This window comes from Chenopodium quinoa, unplaced genomic scaffold (assembly GCF_001683475.1).
Source record: "Chenopodium quinoa cultivar QQ74 unplaced genomic scaffold, ASM168347v1, whole genome shotgun sequence".
NCBI classification, from domain to species: Eukaryota; Viridiplantae; Streptophyta; class Magnoliopsida; order Caryophyllales; family Amaranthaceae; genus Chenopodium; species Chenopodium quinoa.
Genome location: NW_018742493.1, coordinates 456,150 through 468,441, shown reverse-complemented (window position 1 = coordinate 468,441; position 12,292 = coordinate 456,150). Strand labels below are relative to the sequence as shown.

The window sequence follows — 12,292 nt, the reverse complement described above, 5'->3', positions numbered from 1 at the left end:
AAAAGTTATTATATTAAAATACTTATATATACTAATCATATATTGTGTAAAAATCCCTGACAATTCAATAACTCTAAATAATTTAAAAAAAAAGGGTTTTAATTATTACAATATAAATTAAAATCAAATAAATTTGCATAAAACATTGTGTCGAACAAAGTATGTTAACAAATTATGGACGAAGGGTAGATATCCATGTATGTGTGAATCGTATGGGTACTAATCTAAAATTTTTATTTTTTATAAGGAGTAGTATAAAACCTCATAGTCCATAAATTTATTTCAATTCATTTTATTTGTTAAGTCTTTTGCACCAATAATCTTAACGTCTTTAGCATGAGTATAAATTAAATTTCTAGTTTTTAGTAATAAAGCAATATTGTAAAAGTTTTATTTATTTTTATGACGGAGTAATATCTTTTATACTTTCCTAGTTTAATGATGATTGTTATTAGGAAATTAGATAGATTTTAGGAATATAATCGATCTAGTATTATTTAGGCTTGGGAGCAAGTAAAATATCCCAATTAATGTGGATTTCTAGGTTAGCCTTAGTAAAATACCTAATTGATGTGGGTTTCTAGGGTTTAGGCTTACTAGAAAATCAGACGATGGTTTATTGAGAACCACCGCCCTACATAAAATCCGACTATTCGAGAATCGAAATATAAAACTCCACCTCCACATTTCCACCTCACATCCGATAATCGCAGTGCCACTCCTTTGAAGCTCTTTCAACTTCCTTCTTGTACAGGTTATTCCTTCTCCCTCTGTTTTCTTTAATTATTCGCATAATCCCTAATTTCCCATTGATTATTGTTTGTAATTTTCACTAAAAAATGGTTTATCTCATAACATTTGACAAGAAAACCCTAGCTCTTGATATGAACCCTAAATTAACTACCTTAGGCAATCTTCACCATACTATTACTGATAAATTAGGAATTGCTAGTGAAAACCAATTTTTATTATCATCATCGAAAAGGGTAATTGGTGATGTTGATTGTGTAATTGCTGATTTGGGAATTCGATCGAATTTGACTTTTATGCTGTATATCCCTTTTTATGGTGGTATGCAAGCTCCTGTACAGGCAAAGGGGAAGCTTGAATTCCTGAATGCGAAGCCCCCACCGAATTATGTTGCCGGGTTGGGTCGTGGGGCTACCGGGTATACGACCCGGTCTGATATTGGGCCTGCCTGAGCAGCCCTGGACTTGCCTGACCGTTCCGCTACTACGATTGGTGGTGCTGCAGTCCCTACTATGGGCCGTGGGCGGGGGAAGGGTGCTGGTGAGGAAGAGGAAGAGGAGAAAGGGGTGGAAAAAGGGTATGATGAGAATCAAAAGTTTGATGAGTTTGAGGGAAATGATGTTGGATTGTTTGCTTTGGCGGAGTATGATGAGGATGACAAGGAGGCGGATGCTGTGTGGGAGGAGATTGATAAGAGGATGGACTCGAGGAGGAAGGATAGGAGGGAGGCTAGGCTGAAGGAGGAGATTGAGAAGTATCGTGCGTCAAATCCCAAAATTACTGAGCAGTTTGCAGACTTGAAAAGGAAGCTGCATAATATGTCCACGGAGGATTGGGATAGTATCCCGGAGATTGGAGATTATTCTTTGAGGAATAAGAAGAGGTTTGAGAGTTTTGTGCCTGTGCCCGATACTCTTCTTGAGAAGGCTAGACAGGAGCAAGAACATGTTACAGCCCTTGATCCAAAGAGTAGATCTGCTGGTGGGACGGAGACACCTTGGAGACAGACTCCTGTTACTGATTTAACTGCTGTTGGTGAGGGGAGGGGTACTGTGTTATCACTGAAGCTTGATAGGCTATCTGATTCTGTGACGGGGCAGACAGTTGTTGATCCGAAAGGTTATTTAACTGATCTCAAAAGTATGAAGATTACAAGTGATGCAGAAATTTCAGATATTAAGAAGGCTAGGTTGCTGTTGAAATCTGTTATACAAACCAATCCAAAGCACCCTCCTGGTTGGATTGCAGCTGCAAGGCTAGAGGAGGTTGCTGGCAAGATCCAGACTGCTAGACAATTTATCAAGAAGGGATGCGAAGAGTGTCCCAAGAATGAGGATGTGTGGCTTGAGGCATGTCGTTTGGCGAGTCCTGATGAAGCCAAGGCTGTGATAGCTAGGGGAGTTAAAGCAATTACAAATTCTGTGAAGTTGTAGCTTCAGGCTGCTAAATTGGAGCAAGATGATATAAGTAAGAGCAGGGTGCTGAGAAAGGGGCTTGAACATGTTCCTGACTCAGTGAGACTTAGGAAGGCAGTTGTTGAGCTTGCTAATGAGGATGATGCTAAGTTATCGCTTCAGATGGCTGTAGAGCGCTGTCCTTTGCATGTTGAATTGTAGCTTGCTCTTGCTAGGCTGGAAACATATGAGGGGGCAAGGAAAGTGCTTAACAGGGCCAGAGAAAAGCTCCCAAAGGAACCAGCTATCTGGATTACTGCTGCAAAGTTGGAAGAAGCTAATGGAAATACTGCGATGGTTGAGAAGATTATAGAGAAGGGTATCAGGGCTTTACAAAGAGAGGAAGTTGTTATTGACAGAGAAGCTTGGATGAGAGAAGCAGAGGCCTCTGAGCGTGCTGGGTCTGTTGTTACTTGCCAAGCTATTATTAAGCACACTGTTGATGTTGGGGTAGAGGAAGAAGATAGGAAGAGAACATGGGTGGCTGATGCTGAAGAGTGCAAGAAGAGAGGGTCTGTTGAAACTGCAAGGGCTGAATATTATCATGCTCTGTCTGTCTTTTTGACAAAGAAGAGTATATGGCTTAAAGCAGCACAATTGGAGAAGAGTCGTGGAACTAGGGAATCTCTTGATGCCTTGTTGCAGAGGGCAGTCACATATGTGCCCCAGGCTGAAGTTCTCTGGCTTATGGGTGCAAAAGAGAAATGGCTTGCTGGTGATGTGCCTGCTGCTCGAGCCATTCTTCAGGAAGCTTATGCTGCTATTCCAAATTCTGAAGAGATTTGGCTTGCTGCTTTTAAGCTTAAATTTGAAAACCATGAACCTGAAAGGGCAAAAATGCTACTTGCTAAGGCTCGAGAAAAAGGAGGCACGGAAAGAGTTTGGATGAAATCAGCTATTGTTGAGAGAGAACTTGGTAATATTTTGGAGGAGAAGAAACTTCTTGACGAAGTTCTGCAGCGGTTCCCATCATTCTTCAAGTTGTGGTTGATGCTTGGTCAGATTCATGAGCGGTCTGGAGAGCAAGCAAAGGCTAAAAAAGTTTATGAATCCGGTCTTAAAAACTGCCCACATTGCATTCCTTTGTGGTTTTCACTTGCAAATCTAGAAGAGAAGATGATTGGGTTGAGTAAAGCTAGAGCTGTTCTTACTATGACTAGGAAAAAGAATCCTCAGAGTCCTGAATTGTGGCTTGCTGCTGTTAGAGCTGAACATAGGCATGTCAACAAAAAGGAGGGTGATAACTTGTTGGCTAAGGCCCTCCAAGAATGTCCTAACAGTGGTATCTTATGGGCGGCTCAAATTGAGAATGTTCCCCGTCCTCAACGAAAATCGAAGAGCTCAGATGCACTTACAAAATGTGACCAGGATCCCATGTCATAGCTGCTGTTGCAAAACTATTTTGGAATGACAGGAAGGTAGACAAGGCAAGGAATTGGCTTAATGGAATATTGGGGATTTCTGGGCTTTGTACTACAAATTTGAACTTCAGCATGGAAACGAGGACATTCAGAAGGAAGTGCTGAAACGTTGTGTCGCTGCAGAGCCCAAGTATGGTGAGAAATGGCAAGCAATTTCAAAGGCAGTTGAGAATGCCCACCAGCCAACTAAAGCAATTTTGAAGAAAGTTGTAATTGCGCTAGGGAAAGAAGAAAATGCTGCAGGGATCAACGAAAACTAGGTGCTTCTCCTTCACGTTGTCGATTATTATGCTTACTACTATCTTGCATCTGTTATGTTCATGCTATTTGTGAATATTATTGAATTCTACTGATATATATTGTATCTAGGCGTTACTCCTATGACATTGGCTATCCCTTTTTTTCCCTACTAAAGCTGGCCAAATTATTTGGCTTAATTTTTTGTCTCTGTCCTATCGTTAGTTCTGTCATTTATTACCCCATTTAAGCATCCTATTTTTTGTCTTTTGTGACAACTATTATACTACCCCTGCTTTTTTAGTTGACACGTTTTGATTTTAGCACTATTCACACACCTCTCTGTGACCGTGTTTTGTGATTTATACGTAATGAAAAATATAATCATGTGGGGTCTTGTTAGATTCGTTGCGGGATATATTTTCAAAATATCAATTTTTTTATAATTTTTGCTTTTTGGTAATTAAAGATATTAACGATTGAAGTTGTGCATTGGCAAACGTGACTAAAGAAACGTGTCAACTAAAAATAAACGGAGGAAGTATATGCAAGGCAACTTAGCTTTGAGTGCCTAATGATCTGAGTCACAGGCTCATAAGCTGCAGTACTGTTGATGCTTGTCTTTAATAACAGGATGATGGTATTATGGTTGTGAAGATGATGTTTTTCTTTTTTTTTTCTTTTTCTTTTTTTTTTTTTTTATGTGTAGCTGTACAAAATCCTGGGGACAGTTGAACAGATCATGAATGCAAAGTTGCCTATCTTAATGGCTTTCGACTTAAGATAAAGATTTTGTTGAATGAGATATATTGGCGCAATTTGAATTCTCTACTACAGTACTATTTGCTGATATAAAGGCTTTATTGGCAGTAGGCTGTGCCAGCATACGTGCAAAGACAGCCTGAAACATTTAGCCTATTGCCGGTGGTAAATGAGACCTGTTGCTTAAGCAAATGTATATACTTATGTGATGGTGATTGAGCATTATATTTATTGTACAGATATATTAGAGAAGCCGGGAATGGGATGCATATAAATGATATTTCAATGGTAGAAGAATCCAGCCCTTCTACACAGGACATAATTTAACCATTCAAGGTCATCTTGCTGTTGCTCTATTTTGTTATGTGCACCGGACAATTTTCATACTCTACATTATTCAGTATAATGCAAGGAATGTGACTGTTATATTGGTATGGAAGAAGGCTTTGGTATATTTATGTGGTTGAGGAGTTTGAAGCTCTTGGTGTACAAGAAACTTACGACCAAAAACTTAGGAATATACTTGTATGGATCTAATTTTTGTGGACATCGGGTCTCCTCATTAGCCATTGTGTTAATCCTTCTGAATAACAATACTACAAATTCATTTAACAGGTTACAGGACTAGGAATAGTGTAGCACACTCTATGGACTATGGCTATAGTGTTTTCCTAAAATGTGGATGAGTGTACTTTGATTGTAATTTCCCCCAATGTTGGATAGACCTTTTTCCTATTTCTTGATGGAGTAAAGCTTAAATTTGTTTTATTCACAAGTATTGTACTCGTATTAAGTACTCCGTAGTATTTAAGTAGTTGATTAGAATTAGAGGTAGTATGTTAGTATTAAGTACTTCGTAGAATTAGATATTAATATTATGTACTCCATAGTATTTGTGAGATATAAAATATTTCAAAATTGCAACTAATATTTTACAGAGGTAGTATGATTTTTTAAAGGAAATTGAAAACACTGCTTATATTTTGTGTTGATGGATTAAATTAGTTCATTATGAAAAATATTTGATTGATTATGAAAAGTCTGAATAATTGATTTACTAATTTCAACAATAGAAAAACATTCATTCTTAGATGATGACACTTATTTAGGCCAGCTCGTGGCACGACATGAACTTACACAATACTCTGTATAAAACATAGCACGACTTGGATATGTATAGGCATGGTACATTACTGTTACTCCGCGGCTTGTGCCATCTCGTGTTGGACCATTAGCTGTACTTGAGCTTTTTTTTTTTTTTTTTTTTTTTTGGATAAAGCATGACAGGACACAGAATAAAACACTTATTTCGGAGTAAAGTTAAATTTGGCTATGCATTTATAACATGCCTCGGTAGACATGTGCTTTGACCATGTATGAGTCGCCCCTAGAAAAATTTCAACACAATACGTAGCTAGTGCGCTCATAACACGTATCTATTCAAACTCACTTCATGCAAAGTTGCAATCTCAGCGTGATTCAAGAGGCACACTGCACACCCTACAACCATCTTTACTATCCGTCCTTTTAAAAAAGAAACATGATCGAGCTAGGTTTAGAACTTAACAAATGCACTTAAAACTTAATCCATTTTTAATTTCTTACATTAACAAGGGGTGTGGGAGAGAAAGTTGGTTATAAAAGAAATTCTATCCAGTAATACCAGTAGCAGTTGTACACTCCACAAAATCACCTTAAAAAGTATGGCAATGGCGATGACTACTCTTATTTCTAAAACTGCCATTTCCATTTGCCCTTCAACCACAACTTCTATGGCTATTGCATTTAACTCTGCCTCCGCATTTTGCCCACAATTTAGGCCTAAACCCACTTCTCCTCTCTTCTCTAAACCTCTATTTTCTCTCTCTTCCAGGCAATTTCCTTCTCGGATTATCAATGCTTCTGCCAAAGGTACCTCCTTTTCTATCAATTCTTTTCTAAAGTTTTGATTTTTTCTGTGCTAGGTCTTTTTTAATGCTTTCTTGTGTTAATCATTTTTTAATTGGTATGTAATTATGTATTTAAATGGTTAGATGAGGTTGAAATCATTATTTTATAATTGTGTTCCGAATTTAATGTAGAAGATGTTAGATAGTATCCTAGAAATATAGAACTTACAAGAATTTGCTATATTATCAAATGTTATGATGTATACAACAAACTTGAGCAAATGCCATGATGATAGAATGAGATAAGAAGAATAAGGAATTGTGTTAATTAAATGGAAATTGGACAATTCTTTCTGAATATTTTGAAATGAATCGGAATTTTTCGATACAATGGGGAATGTTCAGGTGACGGTTCTGAGTAATTTCAATATAGATTGTTTTCAATTATGTTGACGAATAATGATGTTATAAATTTTAGCCAATTCTGAATATCAATGTGTGTTGTTGCAGATGAATTTTCAGGTCGTGTTGGGTTTCTTGGTCTGGGAATCATGGGTTCTCCAATGGCCCAAAATCTCATTAAGGCCGGGTGAGAATTGTATGAGCTATCTATAATATATTATTGAAACTCAAGGGATTAACATGTTGACGACATGTTCATTCTTATGTCATCATGAAATTTATGACATAGCGTCACATATTTGATGACATGACACCACATATTAATATTTGGATTGAATTTCAACCATTGCATCCCTTGGAATTTCCAACTTTTCATTACCACTATTATATCAAGTAGACAATTATTTCACTTTGATTTACCATGGATAAAATTCATTTTTATTGTATTGTATTTGTTATTTCTATTTCACAATTAATGTCACTTTATTAATTAATTAACATTCATGAGTTGTAACATTTCATTAAGGATTTTAAAAATTTATAAGCAATATATGCAATTCCCTACTTAATTTTAAAACGAATACTACTGCATCTCTCTTTCTATCTCAACTAATTTTACCATGTTTATTTCATTATTTGAACTCAAAGTAATAATGGATTCAAGATATTATTTAAACTCAAGGTAAACTTTTCATTTTGTATTTCAACATAACCCATAGCATCACTCGAGCCTCAAACTAGTCCTTATATCAATTTGTCAGGGTAGAATGAAGTATTTTGTCACAGAGCTCTAGTTTATAGATCGACATGATGGATTTTAATTTTGAAATGAAAATGATTTTTTTTTCTTTTCTCAAAGCTAGATGTTCAATGATTAACTTAAGCCCTTAGTTACATCGTTCACTCGGTTGTTGCGTTTGGAATTACCCCGTGTGTTTGGAAGACAGACTCTCTCCTTTGGCTTCTACTGTAAAAGCTCATGATGCGCTGCCAATTTTCTTAAGAGTCGTATTCCTATTTTTTTAAGAAAGCTCTTTTGCTGATTGAAATAAAAAAATAATATCTGCATTCGTCTTCCATGAGTAATCTGCTGGATTTTCGAAATGTTTTTAAGCATTAAAATAGCTATAGGATACTTGTAATGTACTACTGAGTGATGCTATCTTCCAATTGTTGTGACATTCTGATCTTCACGGTGTAGATGTGACGTGACTGTCTGGAATAGGACAAAGAGAAAATGTGATCCTCTCATCAGCCTAGGTGCTACGTAAGTTGCTGTGTGCATATGCCATATACTGTAACTTAATTATTCCCTCGTGCTTATACAAGTAATCTTCAAACTGGCAGAACATAGGTCTAGTTGATATAAGTTTCATGTAGCAGTTAACTTCCTTGAAATGTTCATGTAATAAATTTGTCACTGGTGCAGGTATAAACCCTCTCCAGAAGAAGTAGCTGCATCTTGTGATGTGACATTTGCCATGCTTGCTGATCCTGATAGTGCAGTGCGTATGTTTCTTTTGTGTTCTCTTGCTTGTTTTTTTGTTTTTCCGCCTTGATATCAATATCTAAGCCTTTTGCATTAGGTGGATGTTGCATGTGGGAAGAATGGAGCTGCAAATGGGATGGGTCCAGGCAAAGGGTACGGAGTTCTGCATTGATGTCAGATATTTAGTTATATAGATCAATGCTATTTCATCTACTGTTTTACAAGAGTAAGATGGTAGTTGTCTTTTTTTTTTTTTTTTTTTTTTTTTTTTTTTTTTTTTTTTTTTTCCTACTTATACTTGCACTTCTACACCCAGGCTTAGACTCTAAGGCTATAAGTCAAGACTCAGTAGTCTCGTGGAAGTGTTTTTATTAAACTGCATGCTTTATTTTATTCACTCGGGTGTCTTTGTCAGTCTAAATTTTAACTTCTGCTATTATATAGCGAACTCAACCTTTTGCAACTTCAGCACCAATGTGTAATGAACCTATTAACATTTAACCTGTTTTAGTGTGTGGTGCTTTTATTTATCACTTTATGAATATGGTACTTAGTGAACCAGCGAATCGATTGCTGGTATGTTTCCTAATTCAACAGGTTTTTAAACGCTAAATATCTAGTATGGTACTCCGTTTATTTTTTGGAGCAGAACAACTAGCTTATGAGCAGATCCTTTGAAATAGACTTTACATATGTTTGCATTCCTTATTGTGTAGTTTAGGTGACACGAGGGTTTCCGTAATGATGGAGGGAAAAGATAATAATTCATACTTCTAATAAAATTGTCTGTGTATGCCACAATATTAAATTCTGATTACTGTTTGCAACTTTTGTTGAATTGAGATATGAAGGTATGTAGACATCTCAACAGTTGATGATGGAACATCTAAACTTATAAGTGAGCGTATTAAAGCCACTGGGGCATCATTCTTGGAGGTATTACTTTCTTCTCCGCATGCTATAAACAGTCATCAGGACCCCCCCCCCCTCCTCCCCCCCCAAAAAAAAAAAAAAAAACACAGAATGAACAAAGGAACTGCGGTGGAAGGTTTGAACGAAATGGTTCCTTGCAACATATGCAGAGTATTAAGTTAACATTAAAAACATTCTCAAGTTTATGCAATTCGTAACAGGCTCCAGTTTCTGGGTCCAAAAAACCAGCAGAGGATGGGCAACTGATTTTTCTTACAGCAGGTCACTCACTTATCTCTAGAATTAGTGTCATCTTTCCCAAATTGTACCTATTGTATTATTCTACCTGGTAAATGTTTGTCAATGTCCTACTTTCTGTTTGAACCACTCTTGGAATTGCTAATTCACAGGTGACCAGTCTCTATACGAAAAGGTTGCTCCCCTCTTAGACATCATGGGAAAGGTACACTATCTTGGTTTGGTATTGATTCCCTTTATTATTTTTATATGCCCCTCATTTAACTTGCAGAATCATTTCAGTCAAAATTCTATCTTGGAGATATTGGCAATGGAGCCACAATGAAACTTGTTGTGAACATGATCATGGGAAGGTATTGGGACTTTTAATTCCTGCATGCTTATTCATTTTGAAGGGATATCATATAATATCTTCACTAATATTACATTCATGGCCATCTGCAATTTGCAGTATGATGGCATCGTTTTCTGAAGGACTGCTGCTTAGTGAGAAAGTTGGGCTGGATCCAAGTGTGCTTGTTGAGGTATATCCATAGAAGTATATAGCTAATTTGATCGCATTGTCTATTTTCTTATGGTTAAGTATGGGATGAAGATAGTAGTTCTGCTCTGTGACTTCTCCATATAAACCCTAATCTTAATCTACATCCTACTTATGACAAACTTGAAAATTTAGAGTATACAAAGTATATACTTTTCTGTTTCTGAAATTTCAGCCTGTACCACAACTTGTTCTCTTGAATGTTGGTTATTTTTGGTGTGAAACAGCCCACAGTGCAAGCCATCTCCCAAAATTTTCTTGTTAATGCTTTCTATATCATTTTGCCTTTTGTGCTTGAATTCAATGTAAACCTGAGCTTATAGAGTGCAAGATTCAAATTCAGAACCAGCAAGGTTGCCTATCAGCATATGTATTACCGTGGTGTTCTACTGCGATTACATATGTTCTTTAATTTCTCTACAATCTGAGATTGTTTAGCAGAAGAAGCAAGGTTGCATATTAGCATATATTTGCACCTCCTAAACAGGTTGTGTTGTTATGGTTGTATGTGCTACCCAGGATGTTTAAGACTGCTTTGAAAAGTTTGAGTTCATCGATACTGTTCTTTTATCATTTGTCTTAGTAAAGGAATGCATGCCTTTCTTTTGCCTTTCATGTCATAGAACAATGTAGGTGCGTGAAGCTAGCACCTAATGACTGGTGAGATTCCAAGTTGAGGGCGTATGGGGGGTCCAAGTGGAATTGCTGTTCTAAGACAATTTTTGACATTATAGTATAATTCTGTGTAACTTATCTCAGTTGACGGTAATAATATTCTTCAAAATCTTTGATTATGTGATGATTGCAGGTAATCACACAAGGTGCAATTAGTGCACCAATGTACAAACTTAAGGGCCCATCAATGATCCAATCCCAATATCCTACAGCATTTCCCTTAAAGCATCAGCAGAAGGTCAGTTAACATTCAAACCATTTTTCCTACCAGAACTTCACTCATCAGCTTCCTTTGCTGAAAATATTTACCTGAATTTCAACACTTGTGGCAGGATTTAAGGCTTGCTCTTGGATTAGCAGAATCTGTTTCTCAACCAACACCAATTGCAGCGGCTACAAATGAGCTTTACAAGATTGCCAAATCTCGTGGTCTAAGTGAGCAGGACTTCTCAGCTGTCATTGAAGCTCTGAAATCCAACACCACTGAATAAGCAGCAACAAGTTTAATCCTGTAGAAATCTGACTCACTTTTGCATGAATGCAGTGTACCAAATAAAACAAATCAAACCGATTCTTTTCCTTCCTTCTTTGCCCTCCCCTCTCTTAATATTTCTCAGTCTCTTGTTACACGAGTAGCCCTGATAAACCTTCACTTTGCATATCTACTTTGTGGGCAGAATTTCCACCTCTAATAGGCAATTAAAAGTTAAATATGGTGCTGATGAGTTGGAGACTATGTTTAATCCGAATGATATTAGAATCTTTCTCAACGCTCTAGTGTCCATTTTTAAATTCGAGTGCAACATTTTACATCTAAATGTAGAATGCATATTGTATCGGAATGCACCTATGTATAATAAGGTGAGAATATTTAGGGTAATTGTTAAAATATTGGGGAAAATAATTCTTTGTATTTTCTTATTATATTTTCCCATTCATAATATTCGGTCACATTACAATATATATAGACAATAGGAATATCTTATCCTAATATTCCTAAATATCTTAACTTCCTAAATCTATTCACAATATATCACATATATCTTTTCACAATAATATCTCATAATCACAATATATTTTCCTATCTCAATAGTAATCCTACTTGCTTAATTATTTCCTTAAAAGTTCGTGTAGGGAGCCACTCACATGTCACATTTGCCTCCTCATCCTCATTAATAAATAACATGTGCCATAGACACTCTACAAGGACTACAACACAAGTGAGCAATTAACCGTATATTTTTGTAAATGAAATGCTAAGCATAATATTTATTGCAAATCAAGGTCCATTAAAATTATATGTATTTATACTTTGTAAGAAATAGTTTATAAAAATTAATACAGAACAACATTAGTGTCCCACCTTGCAATATAAATAAAGTTCGTCAAATCATATGAAAAATGAAGTCATTTGCACACATCATCATTTATAGGAAAGATTGGAGCGGAACCATTGTTGACATATTATATCATTTAACGCATCACATTCCATTCGTATTAAA

General features: G+C 36.4%; 1 protein-coding gene and 1 pseudogene across 1 annotated transcript; both read left to right on the top strand.

Annotated features, from left to right (window-relative positions):
- Positions 1-601: 601 nt before the first annotated feature.
- LOC110719871 lies at positions 602-5,571 on the top strand (annotated as a pseudogene).
- Positions 5,572-6,242: 671 nt separating this feature from the next.
- Positions 6,243-11,503, top strand: LOC110719870 (glyoxylate/succinic semialdehyde reductase 2, chloroplastic-like). The gene is made up of 12 exons (XM_021898852.1): positions 6,243-6,535; positions 7,024-7,102; positions 8,117-8,182; positions 8,345-8,420; positions 8,502-8,557; positions 9,256-9,340; positions 9,538-9,598; positions 9,727-9,779; positions 9,857-9,927; positions 10,026-10,098; positions 10,924-11,028; positions 11,123-11,503. The coding sequence occupies exons 1-12, from the start codon at positions 6,328-6,330 to the stop codon at positions 11,279-11,281; spliced, it is 1,092 nt and encodes a 363-aa protein (XP_021754544.1). The 5' UTR covers positions 6,243-6,327; the 3' UTR covers positions 11,282-11,503.
- The last annotated feature ends 789 nt before the right edge of the window (positions 11,504-12,292 follow it).